This window comes from Balaenoptera musculus, chromosome 19 (assembly GCF_009873245.2).
Source record: "Balaenoptera musculus isolate JJ_BM4_2016_0621 chromosome 19, mBalMus1.pri.v3, whole genome shotgun sequence".
Classification (NCBI taxonomy): Eukaryota; Metazoa; Chordata; class Mammalia; order Artiodactyla; family Balaenopteridae; genus Balaenoptera; species Balaenoptera musculus.
Window position 1 is genome coordinate 48,573,681 of NC_045803.1, and position 17,878 is coordinate 48,591,558.

General features: G+C 43.7%; 1 protein-coding gene across 3 annotated transcripts; it reads right to left on the reverse strand.

Annotated features, from left to right (window-relative positions):
* Positions 1–3,377: 3,377 nt before the first annotated feature.
* On the reverse strand, positions 3,378–17,861 carry KARS1 (lysyl-tRNA synthetase 1). 3 transcript variants are annotated; one of them, XM_036833711.1, is made up of 15 exons: positions 17,703–17,833; positions 16,009–16,188; positions 13,947–14,103; positions 12,853–13,018; positions 10,181–10,274; positions 9,659–9,845; positions 9,447–9,572; positions 7,896–8,015; positions 6,689–6,851; positions 6,401–6,574; positions 6,159–6,244; positions 5,752–5,837; positions 5,011–5,137; positions 4,206–4,349; positions 3,378–3,663 (listed from the first exon to the last, which is right to left on the reverse strand). In XM_036833711.1, exons 2-15 carry the CDS (start codon positions 16,152–16,154, stop codon positions 3,565–3,567), a joined length of 1,875 nt encoding a protein of 624 aa, XP_036689606.1. In that variant the 5' UTR covers positions 16,155–16,188; positions 17,703–17,833; the 3' UTR covers positions 3,378–3,564. The 3 variants fall into 3 exon arrangements, with proteins under 3 accessions (XP_036689606.1, XP_036689605.1, XP_036689607.1); XM_036833710.1 differs by lacking the exon at positions 16,009–16,188 and having other exon boundaries at positions 17,703–17,861; XM_036833712.1 differs by lacking the exons at positions 13,947–14,103; positions 16,009–16,188 and having other exon boundaries at positions 17,703–17,829.
* Between the last annotated feature and the right edge of the window lie 17 nt (positions 17,862–17,878).

Here is a 17,878-nt window from a genome sequence, read left to right on the forward strand (position 1 = left end):
TAATCAATATTTTTTTATAAATTTGAGATATTTTACATACTTTTCTTCATACTAAGTTTAAGAAATCTGGTGTGTATATTACAGTACATCTAAGTTCTGACCAGCCACATTTCAAACGCTCAATAGCCATATGTGGCTAGTGGCTTACCGTATTGGACAGCTCGTGTCTAAAACCTTCAGTTTGTCAGGTATAGGTAGTATAGCTGTCTTGGATAGTTCAGGAGTCTGTACCATTCAGCAGCTGTATACCTCAATTACTAAAGATGAGAGAATTCACTTTTCTTACTACCCCTCAAAAGCTAGAGAAGAAGTGCAACTTACTTGATCCCCATCTTTCTCTCTAGATCAGAGGAAAAGGGCCACAGGCCTCCTCCAAGTGTCAGGACCCTGATCCTCCTTCCTCTCTCCAACATGTTTAGTTTTGTTGTTTTCTTTTTTGTTTTTGGCCATGTGGCATGTGGGATCTTAGTTCCCTGACCAGGGATCGAACCTGCGCCCCTTGCATTGGAAGCGCAGGGTCTTAACCACTGGACTGCCAGGGAAGCCCCTCCAGCATGTTTAATCTGCGACTGACTCCTTGTCTTTAAAGATTCCTGGTGGGGGAATCATCTTCCAGGGTCATCTCAGGGATTAGTACCACCATTTGTCTAGTTGCATAAACTGAAAAGTGAATCACCTTGTCATTTCCCTTCCCTTCACCCCCATAATATAATCCAATATATAATCCATTACCAAGTCCTGTTGAGCTTTCTCTCTCTTGAGTCCATCCAATTCTGTCCATTTTCATGGCAACACCCTAGTCCGAACTGCTGTTGTTTCCCTCTTGGACTGCTTGTTAACCTTGGACTTTAACCTCTTTCTGCCCAACTCCAATTCTTTTTCACAGAGCAGCCAAACTGATGTTTTCAAAATGCAGGTATGATGTCACTCCCCTGCTTAAATGCTTCAGTGGTTTCCCAGCACTTTTAAAGTGCAGACAAAGTCCCATAGTAGGGCTCACAGCCCTGTATGACCAGCACCGTCCTGCCTCATCTGTTGGCATATTTCTTTGGGTTTTTATATCTAGTGGTATTGGTCTTCTCCTTGTTCTTTCCTAGTCAGGGCCTTTGCACTTGTTGCCACACTATGGAAAGCCCTTCCTTCCCTTCTTTGACTAGTTAGTGCTCTATCTTCCTTCAGATCTCAGATCTGATGTCCTCAGGGAAACCTTCCTTAACTAGGTCTGTTAGAGTTTCTCAATACCCCATGGATCTCTCCTTCAGAGCATTTTCCAGAGTTTCCATTTTTTGGTTTTATTGGGATGATTTATTAAATATTTTCTTAAAGGATTTTTTTTTTAAGATTTAATTTTATCTATTTTTGGCTGTGTTGGGTCTACATTGCTGTGCGCAGGCTTTCTCTAGTTGTGGTGAGCGGGGGCTACTCTTCGTTGTGGTGCGTGGGCTTCTCATTGCGGTGGCTTCTTGTTGTGGAGCATGGGCTCTAGGCGCGTGGGCTGTTGTTGTGGCACACGGGCTCTAGAGCGCAGGCTTAATTGTGGTACATGGGCTTAGTTGCTCTGCGGCATGTGGCATCTTCCCAGACCAGGGATCAAACCCATGCCCCCTGCATTGGCAGGAGGATTCTTAACCACTGCACCACCAGGGAAGTCCCCTTCCAGCTTTCATTCTGTTTGTCATTTTTTCCTGCTAAACCACACAGACAAGATGTCTACTGCTGCTTCAGTTCCTCTATCCCCAAGCTCCTTGAGGCCAGACAGCTGGCATCTGCCCCCAGCCTACTACTAAACAGCTCTCCAAAGATCACTTGTGACCTCATTAATCCTTGTTGCCTTTTCCAATGGTCCACATTGACGGTACAGTGGTGCCTGAAGTCCAGTCCCTTATCCTAGTGAGTTGACTTTTCATTATTAATTAACACCACCTTGCTGAAGGATGTACCATATGATGTGTTTCTTCTGAAATACCACCTGGTCATCTAACCTGCACTGCCAAGTGCTCCTGGAGCCTATGTTCAACACCAGCAAGGAGTGAGGTGCTCAGAACTCCCTGTAGTTCCCAGTCAGGTAATTCTGGGTGCCTAGATCATTTTACCAGCCGCAAAGTAAAAAACTGCTCTGTGAAAGTAGACTGGCAACTCCCAAGCCGAGACGCTTGCAGAGGTTTTGCTGAAGTGCAAAAGACAAGTCCTTTGTTGTCTCGTTGGAGAAAAGTTTCCCCCGCTGCCTCCCTGTGTCATGGGCTCTCTTTTAATAGCAGGTCCCCAGCCATACCCTTGTCACATTCTTAGCTCAATTGAACTGTGCTGAAAATGAGAATACACCAGACTCACTATTCAGCATCCTATTCACTCTTCCCACCCAATGTCTAACAAGCATGTTAAATTTAATTATGTCCAAAACCAAACACTCAACCTTCCTTCTCAAACCTGCACTTCCTCAAGTTTTTTCCATCTCAAGTCAATGACAACTCTACTTTCCAGTTGGTCAGGCCCCAAACCTTGAAATTATCTTTGATTCCTCTTCTTACAACCCACATTGACAGCAGATTCTGCTGACCTCAGGAACACAGGCAAAGTCCAATGGCTCAACCATCACCATCTCTTTACACCACCCAAGGCTAAGCCATCATCGCTCCTCAGCCCACTGCTGCAGTGCAACTGTCTCCCTTTCACTCTTGCTTTCCACATGCTAACTAGAACAATCTTTTAAAAACACTGCTCAAGGGAACTTCCCTGGTGGTCCAGTGGCTAAGACTCCGTGCTTCCAATGCAGAGGGCATGGGTTCAATCCCTGGTTGGGGTATTAAGATCCCACATGCCACACGTGGTGTGGCCAAAAAACAAACAAATAAAAAAACACTGCTCAAAACCCTCCAATGGCTTCACACCCCACTCATAATACATACTCCTCTGCATGGCTTACAGACGCCTGCATGATCCGGCCCCTTACTGATCTTCACTTGCTCCTCTCTGGCCATACCAGACCCCTTTGCTGTTCCTCAAAAATGCAGCCCTGTAGTCTAAATCACCCCTTTTCCACTCAGATCTCTGTTTCCAGATCTCTACTTAAATGTCACCTAGAAGAGGTCTTCCCTGACCACATATGCAACGTAGCACTGCCTCCATCACTTCTATCTAAAATAGCACCTCTGGGGACTTCCCTGGCAGTCCAGTGGTTAAGACTCCGCCTTCCAATGTAGGGGGTGGTTTGATCCCTGGTTGGGGAGCTAAGATCCCACATGCCTCGCGGCCTAAAAACCAAAACATAAAACAGAAGCAATATTGTTAACAAATTCAATAAAGACTTTAAAACATTCATTATGTCAGCTGTCTAATAAGATGACATTCCAAAAGTAAAAAGAGTGATGAGACAGGAGTAGAGACAAATGGTTTATTTGGTAACAAGGAGTAAAAAGGAATTCTTAATTCCTCTTCTCTCTTTTGATGGCTGACATGAAATGTGATAGTCAAATAGACAGCAATGCACACAGGAATTCCCTCGCAGTCCTTGATCTTCTGCACAAGCGCAGATGCCCAAGCCGTGCGACTTGCTGTCACTGTTTTCTAGACAGAAGTGCCGGCTGCTGTGCTTTCCAGTCCCTCAGTCGTGGCTACGTTCTCCTTCTTGTCTTCAGGTTTCATGGCAGGAAACAGAAGCACTTCCTACAGGAGAGAGAATGCATTCTGAAGCTAAGACACACTTTTTCCTGGCTATCCACCTACTCCTTTCACCCCTCATTACTGTTATCACCAACACCCGGACATCTGTGTTCTTTCATTTCAATTCAGTCCCTCTCAGTTACAGAGGCTGGAAAAGAAGAAATGCACAGCGCTGCCTAGGGTACAATGTCAAAAGAAGGAACAAACAGAGAGATACTCTTCAAATATGATTTCCTCAACTATAAACATGGGATAGCAACAGTTTCTACACGTCATAAGCTGACTTAAGTTAAATGAGATAATGCATGCAGATGGCTTAGCATGTTCCTTGGATCCTTAAGAAATGTGAACAATTAGTATTTCTTCTGCCTCAGGTTGAAAAACCCCCGAATTCTGTAAGGTCAGATGCTCTGCCCCTCCTCTGGTGAAGTCCCCTGTAACTTCTCTGCCTGCCCCTCCTCCTAGCCCAAAGCCCTCTCTTTAGGCTCCAGGCCCACCACACCCCGCTTCCAACACAGTGGTGCTCCTTCAGGGTCTCCTCGTACCTTGATGTTATTGGAGTCGGTGAGAAACATGGTGACGCGGTCGATGCCCATGCCCCAGCCACCTGTGGGGGGCAGCCCGTATTCCAGGGCAGTGCAGAAGGTTTCATCTATGAACATGGCCTCATCATCGCCAGCAGCTTTGGCCTGGAAGAGGAGAACCACACAGCGACGTTGTTCTAGGCTGTGCTCTCTCAGCGTCTGAGTGAACACGTGAAAACGTCCAGAGGCAGTATCATTCCAGGGATGCTCTGGACACCCAGCACTTGCTGGGAATTGGTTTCCCAGTAACTCCAGGATGGAGCCATTTCTTTCAAAGACCTGGAGGTCAGGACTGATGAATTCTACCTCAGAACACATGCAAATTTCTCTGCGAAATGAAAATACTTCTACTGCCTGGGGCTCTTCAAGTCCAGTGAAACGCATTTTCTTTCAGAGACTCTGATGATTCCCAACAGTCTTTCTCCCACTTCCTGAACCACCCATCAGTGGCAGTGCTAGTGTAGGCAGCCTGTGGGTGCTTTGGCTTCTCATCCTCAAGCCACCTCAATAAATGTACCATCTAAGAAAAATTATGTTCTTGTCAAGTGTCACACTCCTCAAACAGATATTCATGCCTAAGCTCCATTTATATAGAAATCCTAGGGCCAAAACTAGTCAAGTTCTCCATCTTGAAATGTGACTTCCTCCAGTGAAGCCTGTGGCTTTCATCCTTCATTCTGCTGAAGTCACCAGGAGTTGCAGACAAGACACAGACCAGGGTTAATGCTGATATCTTCTGGTGAGTGGGCACATATTCCTTCCTTACCTTGGCCTGTTCTTCAAAAAGCTGCCGCTGTCGCATAGGGTCATTCAGCTCAGTGTAGGCATTGCATATTTCCTTTTTCATGACAAATAGCTCAAAGCGTTCAGTCAGACCCTCTTTAGAGCGGTGCCTGGGGACAGGAGACCAAAGGGGAGGGTGAATATGCAGGTTCAGTAAGAACATCTGGTACAAACAAGAATTCCTGAAATCTAGTTGACTCAAAATTGTACTGATTGTGACCAAAAGCCTGCATGCATCCTTGGCACCAAATCACTTGGTACATTAGTGAGGAGGGTTAGAGACAAAGAACCTTTAATTATCTTCACAACAGGCATGTGTGGTAGACTGATATACTGAACCATACCCCCTGTATTTATGCCCTTCTGTAGTCCCTGCCACACTGAGTCTGGGCTGCCCATATGACTTGCTCTGGCCAATGGGACATCAGCAGAGGATTGATATGTGTTTGCACATCAGGATTTATTCTTTTGGAATGCTTCCACTTGGAACCCTGGCTACGCTGCCAGAGAGGCCCCAGAGGATGAGATCCCATGTGGAGGAGATGCAAGGTGCCCTGGCAAAGTTCCCAGTTGAAAAAAGCCACTCGAGTTACCCTAGCCAACACCACGTAGAGCAGAAAGACTACCCAATGAACCCACAAACTCTTGAGAATAAACTGTTTTATGCCGCTAAGTTCTGAGGTTATGCAGCAACAGGTAACTGCAACACCGTGCTTTATCTTACCATTTGGCCAGAGGACTCATTATCTGTGGGTGATCACAGATGAATGTAGGATTGATGCACGTCACTTCCAGGAACTCCCCGACAAGCTTAAGGAGAAAGCAGAGTTAGAGAGCCCTTCTAAATGGCATTTTGATCATCTCCATCTTGGTGGTAGAGGCCTCGGACCCTAACCCTATACCTGATGCTATACGGGTTTATCCTAAGCTTCTCAATGGTTGGTAATAAGGTAACGAACATAACTATTTGGCACAGAGCTTAGTACAGCAGGAATTCAAAACTTGTTCTCTCATTAGAGCTTTCCTATGAAGCTGTAGAAGTTCATTCTCTACAGTAGAGTTCACCTTCATAGGGAGTAGGGGGCGTTACCACTGGATGAGGGCATGTACTAGAAGTGCACGGCCTTTCACCTTATCAAGGAGCCTGGCTGTGGTCCGAGGTGGAGGGCATTCAACAGCTTTTGCCACACAGATATCATCTAGAATTTTGCGAGTTTCTGTAATACAAACATACAAGTTAGGACAGAAGACATCACACTACCCCATTAAGAGGTATATAAAGAGAGTAACATGGGAAATTCTAGCCCTGACCTAATCTAATTCAGAGCTGAACAGGAAGGAGGGCCCTACAGTGAAGGAGTGCATCACTTTACCTTCGGTTTCGAAGAGGTTAGTTTCTGGCAGTTTCATGCCCAGGGCTTTCTCAAGCTCTTCTACCATGCTGATTTTCCGGAAGGGTGGGGTGAAGTCAATCTCACAGGCTTGGCCCTCTGGGCCATCTGGATGATAGGTGACCTTGTAACTGCCTGTAATGTGTTTCACCATCCCTGGGAAAGAAATGTGTCATTTAAAGAGGACCAACAGGAAGTCCAATTGAAAGCGGCACACCAGCCCTGCAAACTTTCTTTGTAGTGAAAGATAAAGGGAGCAGGAGGGGTCACCTGAAATCATCTTCTCTGTGATTTCCATGAGATCATGATAGTCTGCATAGGCCATGTAGAATTCACAGGTGGTGAACTCAGGATTGTGAGTCAAATCAATTCCTTCATTCCGGAACTGGCGTCCGATTTCATAAACCCGGTCAATGCCACCAACCACCAGCATCTAATAACAACACACGGCCATGGTCATGGCAGCTAATCTTGTCTTACTGGCTAGGGAAAGTGTCTGTCTACAAAAGCTGTAAGTTGGATTTCACAGCTCAAGGCATGCTTTCAGGTCTCTACCCAAATGCTGAGTGCCCTACTCTCTTTAGGCCTTTGTGGACAGTCATCATTCATTCTGGCTGTCCAGGATCACTGAACTATCTTCCCTTGTCTGGGGTGTCCCCCATCTTGTGAGTGTGAGCCTCCCCAAGAAAGAAGCCTCTTTTGGGGTTAGGATGTAGGCATGTGACCTAAGTTCCCCAACCTGTGAGACTTCAACACGCAAAGATGATGCAGGTATTGCACAGAATCCCTTCTGGTGAAGGGGGCCAGAGATATCTGGCTTATAGAGGTAGTAACTGCAGAAGTCCCAATGGCAATGACCTGTGCCTAGTGCCAAGCTTATGAGCTGTGGTAACTGTCCTGACTGGAAGATACTGGGTTCTTCATGGGAATAGCTCAGTGATATGATTCAGAATCATTCCTAGTTGTGTGGTCTCCAAGCCTGATTCTCTGATCTTCCTGGAAATTGTGAGCTTCCTTATATATTCGAATACATTTTTTTTTTTTTTGCTTAAACACCATTAACAGGCTTTGTCATTTGCAAGTAAGAATCTCAAATGACACAGCCTTCGATATTTACTCTGGTGATTTGAGGATATTTCCAACTTTCAGACAGAGATTCAACTCATTCTTCTACAAAAGACTAAAATCAAATTTAATCCAAGGAGGATTATAAACTTAAAAGTATTATAAGATTATGGGAAACAAAGTATGTTAGGAGGATCTGTACACCTAGGAAAGATACTCCCTTTGCACTATAATGCTCTACTGATCCTATAGATAAATTCCAGAAATGTAAAACTCAGAAGCCTGACAATTTAGAATACTCTCCTGGTTGTTCTACCCTCAATGTTCCTCTTATTTCTGACTGTACCTGTCTAGCCAATATTTTTCAGCCTTCTACTTCTCTAAGGACACAGGGCATCTTCTTATTGACTACCTTATGGTAGAGTTCTGGAGCAATCCTCATATATAAATTCATGTCCAGCTCATTGTGGTAGGTGATAAAAGGCTTGGCCACAGCTCCCCCTGGGATGATGTTCATCATGGGAGTTTCAATCTAAAAGAGAAGAAAAACATTTAGTTCACAGACAGAGGTCCTCAAACTAGAGTTCTTGGGAATGGCTCATGCTTTGAATGTGATAGTGTAAGCCCACTATATCCCAAGTAAAAGTTAAGTTCAATAATAATGTGTAGGTGCTTGACAAAAAAAGTAGAGATAGCTTGATTTTCTAGAATAGTGTCTCTATTAACACCAAACACCATTAACACAGTCCCATAAACTTTCACAAGCTGTTAGTGGGACTCTAAATGGGTACAGCCTTTCTTGAGTTCAGTTTGCAGTATTTATTAAAAATTGTAACTGCTTATACCCTTTGACTTATTCTACTTCTAGAAATCCATCCTACAGAAACACCTGTCCATGTGCACAAAGATGTTCACTAAAACATTATTGAAGAAAATCAAAAACTTAAACTATCAATAGGGGAAATAATTATAAAGCATCAAAAAGGAATATACATACACACATATATATGGACATGCAAAGGGCCCCAGAATATATTGTGTGTGTGGGGGGAGGTCCATTATAATACAATGTGACTTCATTTATGTTTAAAGCAAAAAATAAAACCGTTCTAAAACACTTACACTTACACACTTACACTTACCCCACCTGTCACATGCACAGGAATGGAGGTATTATAAATACGCAGAGTAAATGGTGAGGAAGGATACATATTCAAGTTTTTTTTAAAAAAAATATTTATTTATTTATTTATTTATCTGGTTGCGCTGGGTCTTAGTTGCAGCACGCAGGCTCCTTAGTTGAGGCTCAAGAGTTCCTCAGTTGTGGCACGCGAACTCTTAGTTGCGGCACGCAAACTCTTAGTTGCGGCATGCGTGTGGGACCTAGTTCCCTGACCAGGGATTGAACCTTGGGCCCCTGCATCGGGAGTGCAGTCTTAACCACTGTGCCACCTCAAATTCAAGTTTGGAGAGGGACATTAGCTGGGAAAAAATGAAAGGGGACTTTCAGTTTTGTTTCTATTTATTTCTTTATTGTTTGAATTTGTTTTATGGTAACACGTACTCACCTTTCTCATAAAATTAGAAAATATTAAAAAAAAAATTTTTTTGCTCTAAAAATTTTCCTAAACACATTTTTTAGTTTAAATAAGTTGAATAAAAATCAAGAAAAATATTTTTTAATGCTACAAAAAAGCAAAATGAGTTGATAACACATTGAACATGGCATTGTTAGCATGTGGATGGCCCTCTACTTTGTCCATTATCTTAGAAGTCCTGTCCTACCTTCCTAATCAGGGCAGTAAATAAACAAGGTGGAACAAAGACACTGGCAAGAAAGGGGACTTTTCACTGAGCACGAAGGATACTGACACAGGACGTGCCTGTGGAGAAGGGAAGGGAAGAAGAGTAAGAGGCAAGCACAGAAGGCAGCTCATCATGTCAGGTAAGAACTTTCCATCACCTCTAGGAATCCCAACTCATCCAAGAAACTTCTTATATATGTGATGATCTTAGAGCGGATGATAAACTTCTGCCTCACAAAGTCATTCAAGATCAAGTCCAAGTATCTCTGACGAAACCGTGTTTCCTAAATGAAAAGTAACAGATAGAAATCACTGATGTGTTTGATTCAGTGGTATGATAAACCAGAGTCAGGAGGCCACGAGAAATTACCTTGTCTTTGAGGCCAAAGTGAAGATGAGGTAACATATGCAAGCAAGGAGACAGCAGTGTGATTTCATAGGGAATGATGCTCAGTTCGCCTTTCTTGGTTTTCCCAGGATTGCCCTGAACTCCAATTATGTCTCCCCGGCGCAGTTTGTTGTTAATACGAATAAATTCTTCTTCAGATTTATAATTCCTGAATAAATGGAAAACATAATTCAGTATACAATATCCCAAACTAAAACTGACCACTGGTTTACTGTGGAACCCTCACTAAAGTGTTAATGTGTACCCAAGAAGAATCTCAGATTCAAGGTCAACCGTTAAAAAGTATTATCTTTTATTTTTAACTGCTCCACAACCCAAGATCAGTCTTTATTCTCCAGGTGACCAGATGGCCCTTTTATTTTCCCAACCATATACCACTCCCTTTAATTTCCAATGGGAAAAGAAGACTATATGGGCCTTTTTCCCCAGTCATGTTGCTCTGGGCCAACCTAGAAAGGCCTGTAACTGGATATTTCTATATACCTGGAATTGGCCATGACTTGCAACTTGACCCCCTCTCCTCGAAGGTCATAGAAGATGAGCTTTCCCCCAGAAGCTCTTTTGGCATGGATCCTACCTAGAGAACAGCAAAAATAATGACAGAAGCAGAAGCTATTTCATGATATCAGTGCCAAAAAAGCTCCCTCTGCAGTTTTTACATCCAGGCAGAATATAAACTAGAACAATTTGATTTTAGCCTGAGGCCTAAGCCCTGCCATTTTCTTCATGACAACGTTGGCTCCCCATTTAAACCAGTTAAAAGATGTGCAGAAAGATCTGGCTTTTAAAGGTGTTCAATGGATTCCTGGAATGTTGATGGCAGCATAGCTGTGGGATCTTCCTAAATCCTCACATAAAAATAGAAAGCACAAGGACTTCCCTGGTGGTCCAGTGGTTAAGACTCTGTGCTCCCAATGCAGGGGGCCTGGGTTTGATCCCTGGTCAGGGAACTAGGTCCCTCATGCCGCAACTAAGACCTGGTGCAGCCAAATAAATAGTTTAAAAAAAAAAAAAAGAAAAGAAAGCACAACTAGACAGGCAAGTCCAAAAAGCCATGGACAAAATTTACAACAAAATTATGTGGGAAGATATTCCCAAGAATCCCCAAATACAAGCTCTGGGGAAAACCACTAAGGGCCCCAAGACCTCTATATGGGAAAAAGCTATGGGAAGCAATGGAGTCTCTGGTAGGTCTGAGAACTGGAAGTCTCCCAAAAAGCCACAGGTATTCACTGGAAAATGTGGCAGGGCTAAGTGGAGGACAGCAGCGGACACTGGGAGGATAGCAGCTTACTGCCATACAAGTGAGTATGGTGGGCTGCATTAAGAAGGTCTAGGGGATGAAGCCCTTTAGTGTAGCCCCCAAGAACTCTCTAAATTTAACAGCAAGGGATCTCTCCTAGGACAAGGCCCCACAAAATTGAACAAGACCAAGAAAAAAGAGACAAGGGAAAGAGAAGGTCCAACGAAAGCGAGAAAGGAGAAGAGCCTGAAAATCCCAGAAAGGAAGCTGCTGTATTTCTGAATGCTCCACAAAAACAACAGAAGAGGGAGCTCAGTGAAGTTGAAAAGCTATCTGAACCAAGCTTCCTTTTAACATTGAAGAAAATTAATCTCACATGAAAATAAACAACATAAAAGTAGTGAGGTCAAATATCAAAGTTATTAAATTAAAAAAAAGAGAATAAGGAGAATAACATCACCACAGGCAACAAAAGCACTCGAGAAAGACATGCTCAGGAAAAGCAAAATATTCTATTTCATGAGCTGAAAGACATTAAGAACATGACACAAAATGTGAAAGAACACAAATTAGAACTGGAAGAAACTAAGAAATGAGATGACACGTTGAAAAAATTAGAAATAAAGGAAAAAATCATCTCAGAAATGAAGCCTAAATTAGAAGGAAATAAGAGTGAATAAATACAACAAATAATGTCTTAAGAGAACTACACTGGAAAGGAGGATACAATTTAAAAATCAAAGTACAAAAAAAGAGATAAAAAGGAGTCCCAAACATAAACCTAAGCAAGAAACAGAATACAAAAAAATTATATTCAAGAAAAATGTCCAAAAAAAAAAAAAAGACTTGAGAATACATATTTAAAGGGCACAGGGCTTCCCTGGTGGCACAGTGGTTAAGAATCCGCCTGCCAATGCAGGGGACACGGGTTCGAGCACTGGTCCGGGAAGATCCCACAGGCCGCGGAGCAACTAAGCCTGTGCGCCACAACTACTGAGCCTGCGGTCTAGAGCCCGCAAGTCACAACTAGTGAGTCCTCGTGCCGCAACTACTGAACCTCATACGCCTAGAGCCCGTGCTCTGCAATAAGAGAAGCCACCACAATGAGAAGACCATGCACCACAATGAAGAGTAGCCCCCGCTCGCCACAACTAGAGAAAGCCTGTGTGCAGCAATGAAGATCCCAAAAATAAATAAATAAAATGAATACATTTATTAAAAAAAAAAATAAAGGGCACACTGTGTACCTGAGAATACTGACCCAGAATAACTAACATCAAGACATATTTTAGTGAAAACACTGGACTTTAAAGAAAAAGAAATTTGGGGGGCATTTAAGTATTGGCAAGGGTTCTCTCTGGGTGGTGGGATTATGGGTAATCAAACTTTTCTTTCTTTGCCCTTCTGAATGTTTCAACATTCTAAATTTTCTACAACTAATAATTTTATATATTTTTTAGGGGGGAAGGTATAAACGAAGGACAGGATTTAATTGTCTCTTAAATTAAGGAGAAGATCCCACACAAGATAGTAAACTCCAAAATAACAGTGCTCTAGAAAAATAGCCTAGTGTAAAGTAGTCTAGGAACACAGATTGCAATTTTTAGGAGCTCAGGGCCATGGCTCCCACTGATGAAGGGAAGTCCTCACAAAGGACTATGAATGAGTAGCAGCATCAGGCCAGGAGTCCCCCACAAAGAACGACCCTTCCTCTGTAGCATCACCACTGGAATGTGACCTCATGCCTCAGGGCTGCTCTACTTTCTGTGAATACACATACTGGTGCCATCTCTAGTAATGTAGCCTCAGACTTAAGCTTTTTGAGAGCAAGACCACCCCAGAACTTCCTTTGTGCAACTGGAGAGGCCTGCCTGCTGTGGGAGCTCAGCAAACTGCCAGGGAATCTTCCTACCTGCCACCTTTAAGGTGATGTCAGTCAGGTGGTCCCCAGGCTGCAGGTGACTGTATTCTTGGATAAAGTGAGTGAGCGAGATGTCGACGTGGAACTTGTGTGGGTATGGGTCTTCCCCATTGACCTTCAGCTGGTGGACTGCCTGGCTGCGGATTTTGAAGTATTGCTGTTAAAAACAAAAAACAAAACAGCTTTTGAGAAGTTGAACCTGGTCAGACCAGAGGCCTGTCTAGCGGAGTTCTGTATTCTGCCTCAGAGGGGCCCCAATACAGTGAGGTTTCTTTAACCAACCCCCTCTGCATCCTTGAAATCACAGGCTTGGAATATGGAGAGAGATTTGCACTTAAATATGCAGGGTGGCCAGATCCACAGCTGGGAATAAAGGCCAGAATTCCAAAATACAAGATTCAACAAAAAGAAAAATCATGTCTCTGCCTAAAATAATGTTTAATTGGTACAGATGGCCCTGGTTACCACTTTTGTAGACACATCTGCATGGTGAGTCACTTATCTTGCTACTTTCCTGCCCCTGGCCACACACCAGACTTTTTCCCCAAGGCAGGCGCATGGGCCTGGAGGGTGTGAAAAAGGAATATTCTATATCAGGGGTCAGCAAACTTTTTCTGATGCAACTACTCAACTCTACTGTAGTGTGAAAGCAGCCTCAGACATATGTAAACAAATGGGCATGGCTGTGTTTCGACACAATTTTATTTATAAAACCAGGGAGGAGGGATGGGGGTAGTGGTGGCTTTGGCCTGTGGGCCACAGTTTGCCAATCTCTGGGCTAAAGTAAACCCCAGCCCACCTTTAGGGAGACATTTTCTCTGGGGCTGCTATAAGGCCCAGCTAGCTCCAAGGAAGATCAGTCACTTGGAAGTACTGGATTCTCCCAAATATCTGTAAGTAGCCGACAAGAAAAACGCGCAGGGCCTGTGCCTTTAACCAGATGGAGTGGTGGGCCCACCCTCATCCATCCCTGTGCCTGTTTCAGTTCCTATTTATCTCCTTAATCACTGGTCCCAAGGAATCTGCCATAATCCTCATTAGAAGCTTCCCTATGCCCAGCCAGGGCAGTGGTCCCGAGGACTCACGTTTGGGTCCAAGCTCTCCTCCTCCGCACCCACACCATTATCAGCAGTGTGGTTGGTGGCAGCAGCGGCCTGGCTTAGTTGTTTCTCACTGAGCTCCTTCTGCTTGGCCTCTTTCTCTGCTATTTTCTTCTCAGCTTTCAGGCGTCTCTTTAGCTCACTGTCAGGAAGATGAAAATGTTCAACGTGACAGGTGCCTGAAGAGTCCTCTATGTTCTGCCCCATAGCTACTTATCAAAAATATGAATAACCTGGGGAAACACTCATGCCCAGTTCTACATGCCCACTGTTAGTCTCTCAGTCACTGAACTCTATATGTGAAACAGACAAGGGAAAAAAATAAACTTAGAATAAAGATGTGAAAGATCTTTCTCAGTCTCTTTTTTCCAGTCTGAGGTCCTTGGCATTAGATCCCAACTAAAATCAAGATAGACAAGGACAAAGAAAACCCTACATATTAATTTATATTTAGAATAGGAAAAAAGGTTTTCCAGAAAATCAGCAAGATAGGCTTTTCTCAAGCTAATTGGGCTTGGGAGCTCCTTGAGGCCAGGGACTGAATCTTAGTTGTTTGGATTTCTCTGCAGAAGATGAAGTTCCTAGAGCATCAGATCTGATGTGTGATAAGGCGACATCTCTACCTTTGTTTGTCATCTCTCTCCCCTCCCGAAAGGAGTGGGTTAGTCTGGGGTGGGGTGAGGAAGAGGTGGCTCTTCAGAGTTCAGGGAGACACTCCACTGACAATCTCTCCCCCAGCATTGATCAATGCATTGACAATGGCCCTCAGCATTGGCCTCACTCTCCCCAGTGGAGCCTGACTTTGACAACAAATTGGGTAGAATAGTGTACAAAGCAGCACAGCACAGGGGATAATATACCATCTTTGGAGCGAGACTGCCTGGGGCTAAATCCTGACACGCCTACCTACCAATTAGGTGACTTTGGGCAAGTGACTTAATTTCTCCTGTAAAATAATAATAGACACCCTCCTGCCCAGATGTTGTGAGGATTGAGATAATGTACATAAAGAGATGACCCCACCCCTAGCATTTTAGTAAGCATGCAAATGTGAACCATTCTAGGTATCCCTCACTATCTTAACCCTTCAAACTCTGCCTCAAGGACAGAAATTTTACAGATGTGGATAAATTTCTTGTCAAATCTCTCACTATTCAAACTCTTGATACTCGTCACCTGAGATTCAAAAACTAAAGCGACTGGTACAACTTGGTTTAAATAATTTGAAAACTTGCTATCTGAACCCAGAAACCAAACAGATTTGGGTGATACCCTCATTATTCAAATAGACTTGATCATTCTTTTAAACCACCAATGTTAACTGAATATCCTGTCATAATGAACCATGGCAAATGATCCTTAGTCAGGCTTGCATACTGTTTGGCTTCAGGGTGCATTTTAAATTATCTATGAGTTTAGAATAACTCAATTAAAAAAACTTAATTGGAGATTTGAAATGATTATCTTTTAAGTAAGAAAACTGACTCTAAGGGCCTCAAAGTAAATCTCTGTATATAATCTGTTTTGTAGCAGTTGTGAAGCCATCTTTCTAGAACAGTGTGCTAGACTTATTGTGCTGTCATTCAGTCAGTGGGCATCGAAGCCTCTCTGGTTCTTCCTGGCATTAACATAATGAACTTGTTTTCCATTCAACTGGCTGTTGCCCTTTAAATCAAATCAATAATAAGGATAATCCAAAAAGGTCCTAGGAGTAAGAACTAAGACTAGAAACCAAGTTAATCTCAGGAGCAAAGAAATTCCAGAAAGACAGGGAAGGGAAAATAACCTGCATTAGAAATTCTTTATTCATAAAGGGTTCTGTTCTCAGCACTGTTCTAGAATAAGACCTAAAAGTCATCTCAAGAATCTATGGAGTGAGAATTTCAATTTATTAAAGAGAAACTGAGAAAGGACTATTGGTTTTGGTAGGTAGCAGGGTTGCTTCCTTATCAAGTCCAAAGACTTAGCCAGAGGCTTAACAGATAAGAAACTAAGTAAGGGTAGGATTTTTGCTCCCAGAGCAATAAAGAAGGTAATGGGCACCAACCTTCTTTTATCAGAAAGTGGCTTGTCCTTGTGAACCGTTGTGAAAGGAGCAAGTTGACACAGGCGCAGCTCCCTCTGCCCCCACTGTGCCCAGGAGGTTTGGCGCAGGGACCCCCTAACAAGCCTTACAGCCGCTTGCGTCAACATGGCAGATTACCCTGGAACTAATGATTACCACCACCTAACAGGAAACACAGAGATGTGGTGTCAGATGGGACAGACAGTACACATACTCCCAGCCAGCACTCCTACTCTTACGGGTTGGGTGCAGGGAGAAGGCGAGGTTACACAACCTTTTAGTGTCCCATTTTACATGAGACCCTCTCAACTGACATCAACCCTGTAACACTCACTGTGCTGCAAATGTAACTGACAATGTTCTCAGTCCTGGCTATGGTAAGATGGTGCTTATCTGGGGTCAACAGGAAGTCAGTCAATGGTTTATGGGTAGAAATGATCACAACAGTCTAGAAAATGGGAGTGTTTCTGAAGCCCCTGACATGTAGTTTCTCTCTTGGTGATGAAATACCTGTCCACAAAGATGGCAATGGGAAGCATACAAAACGTCACCATCAACTGCAAACTCTAGAGGAAGCTAAAAACAAGCCACACAAAAGCACCTGAATCAAAGACAAGCCTTGTTTGGAGCTCCAGGAACAAGGAGGAAAGAAGAAATTCAGAAAGAGTCTTAGACTACATTAAGTTTATACATTAACACTGGAAGGCAACAGAATGACAGAGATCATGTTCTTTATTGCCTTAAAATAAATGTGGCCTTGAATGAATCACCTGTCAGGCAGCCTATCTGTTTTTAAACTTGGAGAAAATAACTGGCATACAATGGTGCTCACTAAAGATTCACACCAAGGAAGTTCCAAGAACAATTAAGAAACAGAACTAAAAAAATGCACTAAAGCAGGCATTATATGCAATAAACTAACTTCTCTCCGATGCCTCTGGAACGGTACTATATTTATGTACTATCCTTAGGAGTACTGAGGAACTAGTCACTCAGATCATTACCTATGTTCTATGAAGAACTCCGGTTGAGAAGGAGTGTAGTATTAAGAGAATACAAGACACAGTCAGTGAAAGGGCGGCTAACCTTAATTTATTTATATTTACCTTCATATTCCAAGGATTTGGGGTGATCAACAAAGATATAGCCAGCAGTGCTAAGTGCAGTTCGGTGTACCCGACTAAATAAGACAGTCCCTACTGCCAGACATACTCACAATGCTCTAACCCATATGCATAGGTGTACGACAGTTTTAGAACTGATCCCTTTAATACAAAGGGTTCAGAATGGCTTTTGATACATAAAGTTCGAACGTTGAAGGTGCTTCTGAAAAGCTAGGGTATTTAACATTTCTCCACTTCTTTACCGGGGTGTGGCACAGTAACGCATTTCTCCAAGAAAAGGGAAGGAGTAAATTTCGCTTTTCTCTGTCCCCGCCCAGTTCGCCGCATTCTTACTCCACGAGTACGAGAAGGAAGACGGACCCAACCAGCGGGGGGCCCCGGGCATCCTGGGGGCTGTAGTTTCGGGGCGCAGCGACTACATCCCAGCATGTTCATACCCACGAGAACCGGCAGGAAGGCCCCAGGCACAACCGCCTCGGCCGGAGCCTCGAGGCGCCTCCTAGTTCAGACTCTCCGACAGCAAAGGTTTTAATGACCTGCCGCGACACTTACTTTTTGCTCAGTTTCGGCTCGCCGTCGTCCACTTTAACTTCAGCCCCCTGCACCTCAGCCATCTTCCCAGAAGGCCGGAGCTCATGAGGACGAGGGTCGCACGGCAATTCCAGGTCACGCTCAGAAGCCCCGCCTCTTCCGGGGCAAGGGGGCGGGCATTGCTTGCGCAACTGCTG

Bases quoted from the DNA above. Each gene is read 5' to 3' on its own strand.
- KARS1 (XM_036833711.1), bottom strand. From the start codon at position 16,154: ATGTTGACGCAAGCGGCTGTAAGGCTTGTTAGGGGGTCCCTGCGCCAA. The intron at 13,019-13,946 runs GTGAGTCCTCGG...TGTTTTTAACAG, and splicing joins AGGAGAGCTTGGACCCAAAC to CAATACTTCAAAATCCGCAG. The intron at 6,245-6,400 runs GTAAAGTGATGC...TTTGTATTACAG, and splicing joins TAACCTCTTCGAAACCGAAG to AAACTCGCAAAATTCTAGAT.